The sequence below is a fragment of the Siphateles boraxobius genome, unplaced genomic scaffold, assembly GCF_051911475.1.
Source record: "Siphateles boraxobius isolate OS27281-9 unplaced genomic scaffold, OSU_SipBor_1 3, whole genome shotgun sequence".
Taxonomy (NCBI): Eukaryota; Metazoa; Chordata; class Actinopteri; order Cypriniformes; family Leuciscidae; genus Siphateles; species Siphateles boraxobius.
Window position 1 is genome coordinate 4,146,373 of NW_027508919.1, and position 14,903 is coordinate 4,161,275.

The 14,903-nt window shown below is 38.6% G+C and overlaps 1 protein-coding gene across 4 annotated transcripts in view; it reads left to right on the forward strand.

Annotated features, from left to right (window-relative positions):
• stox2b (storkhead box 2b) overlaps positions 1-14,903 on the forward strand; it is a 67,487-nt gene that overhangs the window by 48,264 nt on the left and 4,320 nt on the right. For all 4 annotated transcript variants that reach the window (XM_077247470.1, XM_077247473.1, XM_077247471.1 and 1 more), the window contains exons 2-3: positions 6,924-7,076; positions 11,373-13,626. In XM_077247470.1, coding sequence (XP_077103585.1) covers positions 6,924-7,076; positions 11,373-13,626 — 2,407 coding nt within the window. The remainder of the gene's footprint in view (positions 1-6,923; positions 7,077-11,372; positions 13,627-14,903) is intronic.

Here is a 14,903-nt window from a genome sequence, read left to right on the forward strand (position 1 = left end):
ATATATCAGTACCATAGTAATTTGATATACACGATAGTACTGAATGATTACCATATTTATATGCTATTGACATCCAAAATACTTTAAAAAATACTTTTTTGTAAGTGTTGTAGTTCTCCCTCTCTACAATTTACACAAAAGTAAAACCAAATTTTTCTGCAAGAAGCTTTCAGAACATTTTTTTCACATCTTCTTTTTAATGACTAATTCGAATCTAATTCATTTCAATCACTTACAACAGTAAAACTGTGGTTATGGTACCTTGATGATTTTTAAATATGCTGTAAAATGGGTTATGTGTTCATTAATTCCAACAAGGTCCAATTTAAAAGCAAATTACATTTGAATTTGGTTGTTTATATGATAGTGTGTGTGTGGAAAATGTTATTTGTGTAGGAATTGGTTTGGCTTGTACAACAATCAAATATACACATCAGCAGTAATTTTACAAAAATATCTGACTGCAGCGACCAGTAATTTTACAAAAATATCTGACTGCATCGACCAATCAGAAACAAGTATTCCAGAGAGCCTTTGTATAAGATCTGACACATTCGCTAGTAGTTTTATTTTTTCACCTTATGAAATACCAAATCTCCTATTGAGTATTTTATTTGAAATGACCGCAGGACTTTGAGTCCGAACACACCATGACAGTTTGCTGCAGATGTTTGAGTTTCAGTACTCATTGTAATGCAGAGAGCTGGTCACGTCCTGCTGTTGAATGCTATCATCACCATCACAACACGCATGGACCATCAGAGAGATCAAAGCTCGCTCAGGAAGCAGAGAGCAGCTCCTCCCCTTTTGTCCTCTTACACTATGGCTATTGTGTAATGAAATCCATTTTTCTGCCGTTTATGCCAAAGTGCACTTGTGTAGTGAGGAAAAACATAATGATTGTTTGGAGATTTGGAATATTCTTTCTTTTTTACATTCTTGCTGGGAATTGTATTTTTAGAAGTGATTTTTAAAAAAAATTATTCTAAACCTAGCATGTTGTGTTTTTTAAAGTAAGCATTACTTCTGTCTTACCTGCCTTTCAGTAAATCTCTTATGGTCCACCAACCGAATATTCCATCATCCAAATATTCTCGAACTACCCTGATGAGATGTATAATGTGTCCCTCTTGCTTTTTCAGATCATTTCCTCTAGGGGTGGGCGATATACTGGTAGACATGATTACCCAGTAGAAATTTGTCATTTGGTTGTGATTTTGGAGTATCATCTCTATCGCAGTTACGCATACGTGACGTTGCTGTGCTGCGCGGTCAAGAAAGCTTATCGTTTGTATGCGATTTTAAGCATTTCAGTTTTAAAACAACTGATTTTATACTGTTGAAGTGCAATAAGCAGCGAAAGACAACTATTTTCAGTATATAAAGCCGCTGCATATAGAGTGCATGAGTAATGAACCGAGTTCTTTTTGCCGCCTGATTGGGTTTCAACGGTTTAATACGCATACTGTACTTATGTATCAAAATGACCATGTGTTTGCAAGTAAACAGTTATTTATGTCTTAAGTATACGTAATCAGCTGCAAGAAAACGCACAAGTTTAATAGATCCGTGCAGTCGGTCTTAAAGTGACAGCATCCAAATTTACAAAATCTCACTGCTCTTGACTGAATCACTTCTGTAGCTTTAATACGAATGTTTATTTAATTTACACAGTGATGACTATGCATTGTTTTTTTTAATACGTTTGATTATTTCTTATTTGCTTAAAGTTTTTAGGTCCATTTCATTTGTGCATTTGTTTTATTGTAGTTTTCTTGCTCTTTCTTTATCACTGTTTACTTGTCTTCAGTCAGCTTGAGCTTTAAGCTTTTTTTGGCTAGTATTAGTTTTTAAATTATATTGAAAATATTGATAATTATGATATCATAACCAGTGGTGTAGTCTAGTTTTTTGTAGTGAGTATACTGTTATATACCAGCCCAAGCCCCCCGTACCCCCACCCCATCGCCAACACCACCCGTTTTCTACTGTTTAGTGTTAATCGCCATCTAACTCAGCCAGTAAAGAGCTACATTTAGCCTTAGATGTGATATGAATATGGTCCCTGAAGCACAGGTTTTATCAGCTGACAATTAAAAGACTTTAACATTATAAGCACAAATTAAAATTTACTCTTTAAAAACTTGTGTGATATTCCTTTAAAATTATGTTTTAATAGATTTGATTATTATTATTTAAAAAAGTAGCCTACATCTTACTGTGCAATTTCTTTCATAATTCCCTCGAGTTACTTTATTTATCTCTACAAACTTTTATTTTGGTGGGTTGTAAATTAAAGACATTTGAGCTTCTGTGTGTTTAAATAAACTATTATTATTATTCGGCCTACTTGAAGTATACTCTACTGTGCAATAGTAATATATTTCTGTTATATTTTCTTCAAGTTATACAAAACTTTGATTTTGACAGGTTGTAATGAAGACTTTAAAGTTTGTGAGTGTGTATATGATACGAATGAATGACGATAGTTTTATCAAATGAAATGGTAAAATTCTTGTGAAGTGACTCATAAAAGCTCTGCAATGAAGTTCAAATGTGTGCATGTCCTCCTCATAGACGCTGAAAACACCACGAGTGTCACTCGCGCGTCAGTGTGTAGTAGAGCACACATTGAGCGCTCATTCACAGAAACACGCAGAACATTCAGAGTTTATTTAAATAAAGCTGTTTTTATGAGCTTTAATATTCATAGACACTTAGTACATATCGATATTTGATTCATTGTATCATTACTTTTGATTTATTCATTCAAAAATGGCCAAATTGCGTGACGTTCCGCTTTACAGAAGTTACATTTGTTGCTGGATTCCGCGATTCGATCCGTGTCGCTGCGCAAACACAAACGTCACGGCGGGGTGAATTTATGAATGAAAGTTCTTTCACAAAACGATGTTGTTACGAATCCTCACGCTTTTTAAAGTGGGTATACGGAGATCTTTGATATTTCCTAGTGGGCATACGGAAATCCTTGACATTTTCTAGTGGGTATACGGCGTATACCTGCGTATCACGTAGACTACACAACTGATCTTAACCTTTCTTAAAGCAAAAATAACTATATCGTGATATATATATCATTATCATGAAATAAAATGACTGATATCGTAATATATGATTTTGGTCATATCGCCTAACCGTGGTGGATGCAAGGTTGTCTAGTTCAGGAGCTCTGTGTGAGACGTACTGTAGTGATGAACTGAGAAATTGCTCTGACCGCTGGTGAAGTGATGTTTGGACTGCAGTGTGTTTACTATACAGTGTCTGTGACTGTGGTCACGAGTTACTGGGCCGCAGGCCCGCAGTCGCAGTCTGGCGGTTGGAGCTCTTTCCTGGAAGGAGAAGGAAAACAGTGATGTCAGTGTCTGTAAGGAGAGGTGGTCTGGCGTAAAATATCTCACAGGGGAGATGGAGAATGAGGATGAGGAAACGGCATTATATGACTGAAATATATACATGTTTAGGATGTTCAGGCCTAGTTAATGTGCTTAGTTAACCACCGTTTAGTTAAGTTATTTCTGTATATATGAAGACCACCAATGCTCTAAAAGCCACCTATGTAAAAAAAATAGATAATAATATTGAGTGAATGCTCTCCAAACAGTATACGTTCTTCAAATACTTTATGATAAAAATACTGATACAAATTTTAATATTAAAGAAAAACGTTAGACTGACTTAGAGGCTTTTGCATCTGAAGTCTTCACTCTTGGTTACTTTTTGCTTATTTGTCAAAGTTTCGATTGCACTATCAAAGTGATGTTTTATTTTAATCAATGCAGTAGCTAACATAAAAAAACAGGGAACTTTTGATATACTTGAAGAGTATTTAAAGGGTCATTTATATGTCAATTCAAGGTAATGTTTATTTCAAATAAATGAAATAAAAAAGTTAATGCATTGTTTGGGATTGAACAAAACAAGTTGTTGTTGTTTTTTCTAGATTTTTAAATGCTATAATTTGTTGTTAGCTGTAAGTTTGTGATTCCTGATGCTTCTAATGTTAAAATTCATGTACAGTGTTACCAATTCAACTAACCAATTAATTCTTTTTTTTGAGCATCCTAAGGCACAGCCTAAGGCACACCTGTGCAATAATCATGGTGTCTAATCAGCATCTTGATATGCCACACCTGTGAGGTGGATGGATTATCTCGGCAAAGGAGAAGTGCTCACTAACACTGATTTAGACAGATTTGTGAACAATATTTGAGAGAAAAAGGCCATTTGTTTACATTGAAAAAAATTATAAATGCAACACTTTTGTTTTTGCCCCCATTTTTCATGAGCTGAACTCAAAGATCTAAGACTTTTTTTCAGTGTATTAACTATTTCTCAGGTGACCACATACTAAAAGGTATTCTTCATTGTAAATATATTTGTGATGTGGTTGCCTTTGAACCCAGACTGCTCACTATAATTGTTTGGTGTTCTGTTAATCTTGTGTTACTTGTACACCTGTTCTTTTTTAGCAGGTTTGACAACGTCTTGGTCATTGTTCAAGTAATGGCACCAGGCCAGACTGTAAATGGGATACCTTTGCATATCTGTAGATCATGTGATTCTCCTCTAGAATAAACACCACCTCCATGTTCATCTACAATCTGGTTCCTGCATCTACAGCCCAAGTGGGATTAAAACCGATCTTAGGTCAGCGTTTCATCTTTATCAGTGCCCTGTTATTGCTTTCCACCTTCACATGGACACTAGCTCACTTTGTGCACTTCTCACGTGTTTTGTCTTAATCAGCTTACCCTTGTTCTTCACCTGCAAGGAAGGTGCATTAACAGTGTGTTTCTGTCCTCTCTTTGCACGCTTGATAAGCCCGATTTGGATCCTAAGAGCCACGGATCCATGCTGAGCTACTTACCCAGGTGCCAAGGCCTGCTGACTGGGAGTGCTGCTTCCTCTGGATGTCTCATCCGGGGCCTTTACTGGAGAGTATAGCACCAGATGTTCTGCGCTATTTTTAGGAGAGGTCTTTGAGTAGTACAGAATGTAGGTCGATTCAGAGAGCAAGTGTTAAGTTGATAGTTAAAGATGCTATGGTTGTGTTAAAGATGCTATAGTTGTGTCAATGTCAGAGATTTGATTTCAGTAGGCTGAAGGTGGGATATGTCATTTCTGCTGCAGGGCTGTTCGAAAACAGTGAGTGAAGATTAAAACGTTTTTGGAAAGTGATTTTTGTTGGACTGCCAGCAATTTGTTGCCAAGGTGTAACTTTGAGAGTATATTGTAGAGGTCAACTGATAAGGGTTTTTCAAAGGCTAATGTGCTAATTCGGAGTTGGGATTGGCTGCTGTGGTTGGAGAGTATGTTTCTCAGTTTCTGAGCTTTTCTCTCCATTATTCATGGGAATAAACTCTTTTAATCCAATCACTGCTCTGCTGTAATGTGATCTCATGCATAATACAGAGAATTCAAATGTCACAAGAGATCTATACAGCGCTGTTCGTTTACCTGACGGTTCAGATTTGCGTTCGGACATGTCGTAAGTGTGTGTTCCTAAGTACAGTAAAAAAAAAAAAGAAAGTGTTGTTTGCATTTTCCCCACGATGCAGTCAGAGCTGGATTTTGACTACTAAGATATTGCTGTAACAATATTTAATATGTAACAACAACACCGGATAAATTTCTGGATCATAGTTCATATTGGGACCGTTTTTCAAGGGTTTTTTGGGACATATTTAATTTACCAGTGCTCCAAACATGAACAAGCTCAGCGTATGCGCACATATTTCATCTCTTCTTCAAACTAAATATATATGTGCAAATAAAGACACTAAAGGCTGATTTATACTTCTGCGTCGGACATACGCCGGAGCCTCTACGCCGTAGACTACGCATTGGTTTTAATTTAAACTTCTGCGTCGTTGTCCGCTTTGACGCACGCAGAGGGAGCATGTGAAACCCGAGGGAGCGGTTTGAGCAGACCAATCACAGCGCTTGCGTCCGCGTAGAATTGACGCGTTGTTACATTTTTGGAGAGGTGCACGTCAGGGTACGCCGAAGGGTATGCGCTCTACGCACAGCCTACAGCGTAGCTACGGCGTAAGTTCGACGCAGAAGTATAAATTGGGCTTAATACAGCAGTACGTCTGATTATAAATGCGATGACACAAAGTATTTTGATACACAGAAGAAAACGTATTTGATTTGTTCATGATCGTTGTTAGCAGTCTATAATGATACGATTTTTGAGTTTGTTGTCATAGGGTTATATTTTTAAAATGCATCAAAGGTTTTAATATTCATTTGTCTGAATAATGAGTGTCTTTCAGAACTGTTTCATTTGTTCCCACTTCCCTCGTTCCACCTTCTACAATCCAACTTTTCCACAGCTTTACACAGCTATTTCTTGAGTCTTTTTCAAGTCTGTGGTGTGAACGATGAGTTCAAAAACAGGGAGGGTTTCATGACACTTTAAAAACACTAACCATTTAAAAACGCAGTTAAATGTAATGTTTACCATATTGTAAATCTGTCTTTCATATTTTCAGTAATAATACTGTGATGTCAAAACTCTAGCATTTAAGAGTTTTTTTACACAAAATAGAGAATTAAAATAATGGCTATTTATCACAATAACTATTTGCCTATTGTTATCTGTCAGAATTTTGATGTCTGTGTATCTATAGTGTTTTTTGTTGATTTTAGTATGTTATTGACTGATGCAGGTGTTCTTGAAATGTTGAAATAATAATCTAAATATTGGACAGTTAATCATTCTGTTATTAGTGTATTTATATAACTTTATTTATAACTTTACACAAATTTTACACCAACTTTGATCAGTTCCTCTAGAAAGTCATGATACCTGTTCTGCACTCCTAAAGCCACCATGTAACGTTTTAACCTTTCACCTCTGCCACACATCTTTGACCTTTGATCTCTGTGCTTTGCAGGTGATGTGTCTCCTATCAGCATGTCTCCCATCAGCCAATCCCAGTTTATACCACTGGGAGAAATCCTGTGCCTGGCCATTTCTGCCATGAACTCCGCCCGTAAGACCGTCACACAAGAGACTCTCATCGAACACCTAGCAACATGCTTCCCAGGTAACGTCCTTCAATAATAACATAGAAAATAAGTGCAGGAAATGTGCTTAATTGCATTGAAAGTAATGCCACAATGCAAAACAACATTTTAAATTTAAGGTGATATGTGACCTGGATATGTTTTTGTGAGATTTACTTAAATGTCGCAAGCCAGATTCAACCTCACTTCAGATCTCATGCTCTAACCCCAAGGCCACAGCATAGACATGAATGCCGATGTTTCATCTTTACAGGAGACCAGACGTGCTTTTTAAAAGATGCTGGAAGCATCTGTAAATCTTAAATGCTGAATCTATTTTATAACGGTTCAGTGATTTTTAGTGTCTTCAGTTTTTGCCAGTAACACCAGTCGTAACTGTTTACACAGCCATTTGCACATGATAATAGCCATATCCTGGAACATTTGGATAAAGTCTCATATTTAGAGCGCTATAAAGCATGATGTGGTCACAGCAGTGATATGGAAAGTTTAATACCCGTTGTTATTAGGGGTGGGAATCTCTAGGCACCTCACGATTCGATTCGATTACGATTCAGAGGGCAGGGATGCGATGCTAAAACGAATATCGATGCATCTTTTTTTTGTGTGTGACTACTTGATACTTTTAAAGCAAAGTATTTATAATGAACCATAAACAATTTACTTACAATACTTCCTATATTAATTTTATTAATAAAACAAATGGAAGTTATTTGTCTGTAAGGTTACATTTGCCAGCATATGTCCCAACATTGGAAAGAACCAACTAGAAAAGAAATGCGTGTCTGTACTAGCAACATACTTGTAGTAATTTAATACAAACTTCAGCATATTCTGAATCTCTAACATTTAATAATAGACTTCTAACCAACATCTTCCTGTTATGTGCAATGAGCAATATAATCCTTCAGACAAAAAACAAAAATATTTTGCAGTAGCAAAATCACAAACAGCTTTCATTAAAAAATATAGAATTATAGCAGCTGTCATATAATAATAATGCTTGTGTACTTGTGTATAAGAGCGGCTTTTTATGTTACTAATTATTCAGAATATGCGCAACTAAATAATAAAGAGTTATGACTTGAAATTTTTGCTGTATACCACAATCAAAAACAGCTTGTAAAAAAAAAAGTATATGAACATCTGCAGAGAGCACAGTCAAAATATAACTTGTTGTGACTGGGATTGCACTGATACACACTGTGACTGTGGAGGCCAGTACAGTAAACCTACGTATAACGTACGTATAACAGATCGGTTTACAGAATATTGATGTGAAAACTGAACAATACAGAAAGCCATGTCCGGGCACTGCACGTCCACGCTTCAGAGTTCCGCCTTTTGCGTTCTGTCAATATTACGATGCTATAGAGAAAAAAAAATATTTAGAAAATCGATTTTTGACATTTGTGAATCGATTCAGAATCGTCCACGTCCGCATCGCGATGCATCTAAGAATTGTGACGTTATTAGTCTTTAATAAACTTGATGCCCCCCCAAAAAAATCAACGCTGCATTGAAATAATTGCAGTATTGAAGATTATTGATTAATTTAATGTGGCTAGTATAATCATAGTAAGCACATTGTGAGTATTCAATGTATTACCTAGCCCTAAATGTTAGCACAGCCTTAGCTGTTTTGTAATGTCCGTCGTGTGGTGTTCAGATATGGCCAGTTCCAGCATCTCAGTAGTATGATGTTGATTATATCATGTGAGAGTGAGGCTGAGCTAAAGAGATGCAGCAGATGCTGAGTCATAATGATCTCTGTGTCCCTTATGTTGCGAATCAGTGAGGTTGCTATAGAATCTGTAGTGAACACAGAAGTTGCTAAAGAATCATGATCACATGTTTGTTAGGTTCAAATAGATTGCACCTCATTAACAAAGGTTTTGAACCAACTTTACTTTTTGCACACCTGAACCTCTCATCTAGACCATATTGCCAGTATCGTGAAGGCAAGTCAGAGAGAGAGAGAGAGTGTGTGTGTGTGTGTGTGTGTGTGCGTGTGTTTGTGTGTGTGCATGCGCTCACCAGAAGAATTGGCTAGGTTTGGTTTGATTCAGATTGTAAGGTTACCTTGAACTGCTTTAAGTGACTTTAGATTAATGCATACCTACATTTACATGCATTTATTTTGCAGATGCTTTTGAGTGTGTATAAAAGTCCTATGAGAATAGTTTTGTTCTATTAGAAAGATAAGTGTGTTGGAGAGAGGCACATTGAATGTAAAAATAAAGCATACAGGCATCATTGAAATGTAATATGTTATTCCACAGAGCACATTTTCATATGACTCATGTAGCAGTTCATCTCACTGCTTATGTTGCAGGATAAAAAATTTCCCCCATGAAGTTTCTGTTTTGGCTCAGGTGCGAATCCACTGATGTGTTTGTTTTGGAGAAATCAAAACAGAATAACATTATTACTGTTAATTTCTCAGAGGTCAAAGTCTGTTTGTTTGGAGAAAAAAACACTTCCTGACATAAAAGTGAAACCTTGAAATGGAAACTTCTGTAGTCCAGACCCAGTGTATTCTTTTGACAGTTTTTTGTGTGTAATCTGAGGAATAAAACTAGAGGGTTGAAGTTTTAAATTTAAACTTTCTTTTTTTTTTTTGCAGTGCTTTATTGTTCTTAATGAATGGAAAATTATCTGTGGCTAGTTAAGGCAAATTCTAGGACTAGACTAATGTTTTAAAGGGTTAGTTCAACCCAAAATGAAAATGATCCCATAATTTACTCACCCTAAAGCCATCCTAGGTGTAAATCACTTTCTTCTTTCAGCCAAACACAATCTGAGGTTTATTTTAAAAATATCCTAGCTCTTTCTAGCTTTATAATGGGAGTGAATAGTAACTGAGATTTTGAAGGCCAAAAAAGCGCATCCATCCATCCATCATAAAAGTAATCCATACGGCTCCAGGGGGTTAATACAGGCCTTCTGAAGCGAAGCGATGAATAAACTACGCTAGCCATATTCCCATGAAATGATAAATAACACAAACAAAAAAATTCTGTCATGTTTTTAGTTAGCTTTTATTTAATACAAATGTGACATTGGTAATTGTAACTACAGTATATATGGGAATGCGAGCACCTCCTCGACTGCACAAAAGGCTTCCACTACAAGAGAAAGAGACGGCCACTCGACAATTGAATGTTAGTAGTGATTTGATTATTTTTTTCTAAAACTCTCTGAACTTATTCCCAGAACTTGGGGAGGAAGAATGGACATTTGTCTGGGTTGTTGCATCTTGAAATGCCTTTTTTCTTTTTGTAGCATTTTAATACATCAAAAATGTCTGCTCTTTTATAGTCATTTGAATGTAATGCATCTATCAAGATCTTGAAGAACTTCTCAACTCAACAGCTAGCTGTTTAGAACCAAAGTGAATTTCTGAAATAAGTGATAGGCTGTTGTTCTCGATTGGATTAGACAGTTGTTTAAGTGTGTGTGTGTGAGGGAGAGAGAGAGTGTTTGTAATGTTGAATTAGGATTGCACCTCATTGACGGGGAAACTAAGTAGCAACTATGATGTAAGTACAGGCAACCCTACTCCGCCTCAGCGTTTACATATAGAAGTGCGCTGGACTACCAATGTACTGCAAATGACAACGCAGAACTGATACAGCGCTCAAATCTTTAACTCCATATTTTGTCACATTTGGGGTCTTCTTTACTGTTTGAAAGAGTTCAGTAGTTGAATAAATGCTCATGGAATGCGTTTCTCCTATAAAACTGTGACATCACAGTTTTATAAGGGGGGGATGGAGGATGGATTGCGTCACACTAGGCTGGTTTTAAGGACTCCATGATGTAATGGGGAGTAATGCCAGAGGAGCAAAGCTCTGAAACCGGTCAACCAAGCACAGGAGACAGTCACCACTGCACCATGTCTATATGCTGCATTAAACACAGCTATACTATAGTGTCAAACAGGACAGAATGTGAATGGAATTTTAATAAAAGGCCATTTATTTTAGCTTTATTGAGCAATGAACATATATGCAGCTATAAGCACTTGTGTTGTGATGCGTTATATTGGTCAATGTTTAGGGGATAAAATGATAGGCAACCTTTGAGTAAACAAAGCATAGTATTATACATGAAAGAAGAATTGTAAGTGCTTGAAACAAAAAATGACTGCATGTGTTTTTAAATCCCATAATTATGTGGAATCACACCTTGTGATACTTTGATAGTATCAGATTTAGATTATAGTATCAGTGTCAAATTAATATTGTTGGTGTAAAGGTATTTGGTTTGCCGTATTGGACTGATCATCTCCTGTCTCTTTTTCTGTCCGGTAGGCGTCCCCACTCCAAGTATGGAGATTCTGCGGCACACGCTCAACATGCTGGTCCGAGAACGGAAGATCTACCCCACCCCAGAGGGTTACTTCATTGTCACCCAGCAGACATACTTCATCACACCTTCCCTCATTAGGACTAACAGCAAGTGGTACCACCTAGACGAGAGGATACCAGATCGCATGCAGCAGCAACAGCCATGTACCTCTCCTCACTCGGGTACCATGACACCCTCCACGTCCGGATGCGTCCGGGAAAGACCTCACCACAAGAACCATAGTGATTCCTACAACAACAGTTACCGGGAGGACATGCCTAGCACACATACCTCAACCTTACAGAGAAGGTCTAAGGAGCATAAAGAGGTTTCTCCTGTGTCTCCGCCCCATCAGCAGCCACCAGAGAAGAGTAAGAGTGCCCTTAGTTTTCCATTTAAAACAGAGACAAACAGTAAACACAAAGACGGAAGCAGCAGCAGTGGGGAGAAGCAGTCTAAGAAGTTTGGACTGAAGCTCTTCAGGTTGAGCTTTAAGAAGGACAAGACAAAACATCTAGCCACGTTTTCCGCCCAGTTCCCACCTGAGGAGTGGCCACTGCGAGATGAGGAGACACCCACCACCGTTCCCAGAGAGGTGGAGATGGAGATCATCCGTCGGATCAACCCAGATCTTACGGTGGAGAACCTTGCTCGCCACACAGCCGTAATGAAGCGATTGGAGGAGGAGAAGGCACAGAGGAACAAAGCAAACTCCTCGGCTCAGCAGAGTGCACGCAGCAAGAGGAGCCGCAGCCATCGAAAGACCCAGCAGGGCAAGGCCTCACGTTCCCATAGCAAAACACGAGCGTCCAGGGGGGATCCGTCTGAAGGATCCAACCTGGACATATCCTATGACCGGGATTACAGATTCTACAGCTCCTCGTTGGTACGTTCTCCACGCGAAACCATGATGTCCATGGAGCGGAATAGGGGAAAGTATATGGTTCATAGCAACCCCAATATTGTGGAGTCTCACTTTACCACTGCTCCAGAGTGGGATGTTTCTGGGGAACTGGCAAAGCGGCGGACAGAAATGCCATTCCCAGAACCCTCTAGAGCACAGTCACATTCCAAAGTCCACCGAAGTCATAGTCATACACAAGAGAGAAAGTCACGAAACGAGAGGTCTGACAAGGCCAAAGAAAGGTCACGCTCCATGGACAACTCCAAGGGACCTCTTGGTGGTCCATATTTAGGTGGCCCAGAGGACTTTGAGTGCAGTCCCGATGACCGGAGTCGGTACTACACTGACGATGGTACTTTGAGGGCATCTGCGCAGGCGAACCACTATTCCCGCATCATGCTCTCTGCTGCTAGATTACACTCTGAAGTTTGTGTGCCTGATGTTGGAAGAGGATCCTCCGAGGATGCTGTACTTTACCGGACGCTGGAGAAGAGTAAAAGTAGGGATAGTCTTCCTGCTTACAATGACCTGAAGTCTTGCTCTCCCAAAACACCTGTGGATGACTATTTCCAGTGCACTGCGGCAAATGAAGTCTCTCTCTCTGCCCCATCATCTCTTGTAAAACCCAGCCATGACTTTACGGATAGTGTCTGGAAGGGTATCTCCTCTGACCGATTGACACCTCATCTAACACCACCTCACCCTATAGAATATAAAGAGGAGACAGCCAAGGGACAAAATACTACTCCTATAGCGACAACGAGCCAAACTCCCGAGCATCTCCCCAATGGACGATTGATGCACCAACACAATCCCGACTCAGGTGACTTGGACAAAATGCCAGAGGTTTACAGCCAAGAGACTTTGTTTAAACCTCCAGACTACGTAGAGAGCAGCTTCTCAAGGCCAGGTACGATAGGTAGGTCCCCTCACACCAAGTCAGCGGAGGTCCTTGGGACTCAGGAGCATTTCGATAAACCTCTACCACTGACCGTGCCTCCATCCTCGGCTCAGGAGCAGGCTTCATGTGCAGAAACAACCTTTGACTATTACAATGTGTCGGATGACGACTCTGAGGAGACTAGTCATAAGAACCGGGTGGAGAAGAAAGTTCTAGAAGAGGGAGGGACAATGCAATGGCTGCTGGAACGGGAAAAGGAGCGGGATTTGCAGCGGAAGTTTGAGAAGAACCTAACCTTTCTAAGTCCCAAGGAAGGTGAGGGGAACAACAGCCAAAAATCGGTCCATTCTACCCGATTGGACAGTATGGACTCCAGTAGTGTGACTGTGGACAGTGGATTTAATTCCCCACGGTAAGGCACTCAGGGCCACTTTAAGGGTTTGTTTCACTTGTTGTGTTGGCAATAGGGTGTGTCTTAAATGAGGGGTATGCTATTCTATGAATAGACATACTCTTTTTTTTTTTTACTCGGTGTTAACTCACAGAAACATTTAGGGTTCTTTGCTTTTATAGTCATGACAAATTCCGTAGAGCCTTAGTTTAATCCTAGTTGTGCAAACCTTACATTTTCTTATTTTAAGCAGCAATAACCACCTCTGTGAATGACATTAAGGCCAGAAACATACTCTATGCAAGTACAAAAACACCAGTGCTTGGCCAATGCATTGTAAGCATGCCGTCCTATTATATACTTAACTTGCATTCTTACATTTCTGTGGCGGTAACAAACCTCAGTAGTCTGATAGAGTTCAGTTAAAATGTCTGTGCCATTCAACATGTGGGTCATATTTCAGATAACTAGCTATAAACATGTCAACTCTTTAACTACCTTTAACTTGCAAGATACTGTTGTTCTACCATGACAGAATTTGACCTGAAATATAATTTCCCATTATAGTCGGTCTTGCAGAAGTGAGGAGAATGAATTTTACACGTTGCATTACAAATTGCATTCTGATCAATTTTGCAATGCTATGGTTCATACTTGCGTAGAGTATTTGTGGGCTTAATGCTACTCTATGTATCAGGTTTTCACTAAAATGGGGGAGGCCCTAACACATGAGAGGTACTGAATACACCTTAATGTAGGTCAACCACTACCAGTTTTATAACTGCAATCTTTGAAAGGGGTTTACATCATTTGTTTTTGTTTGCTTTTGTTTTAAACATATTTTTTTGTTTAAATGTGTTGCTTTTGAGTGCTCCTTTTGTCATTTTTGTCTAAATGAACATCATGTTTGTATTGTAAGTGTTGCATTGTGTGTTCTCAACCAAAATATCAAAATCCATTGGGTTAAATAAAATTGTTCTCAAAATTATCATGATATAATGGATACGCACATGTCTGTCACTTTATCTATTGATATGTTTGAGGCCTTACTTAAATAATAAATTACCTTGAGCACATGATGCAACTTGTGCAACTTTACGTCCTGACGTTATCCTTGTCCTCCCTTTCAACCTGCACCCAAACCCTTTGATCTCGTCTTCCAAATGTCTGAAACCTCTCATACTGCAAACTTCCAGTAGACGTTTTCATGCTCCTATATTGCAATGCAATAATATTGACTCCAAAAACTCTTTAAAGTTGAGTGCAAAGTCTGTTTTGCAGTCAAAAATCAACAATAA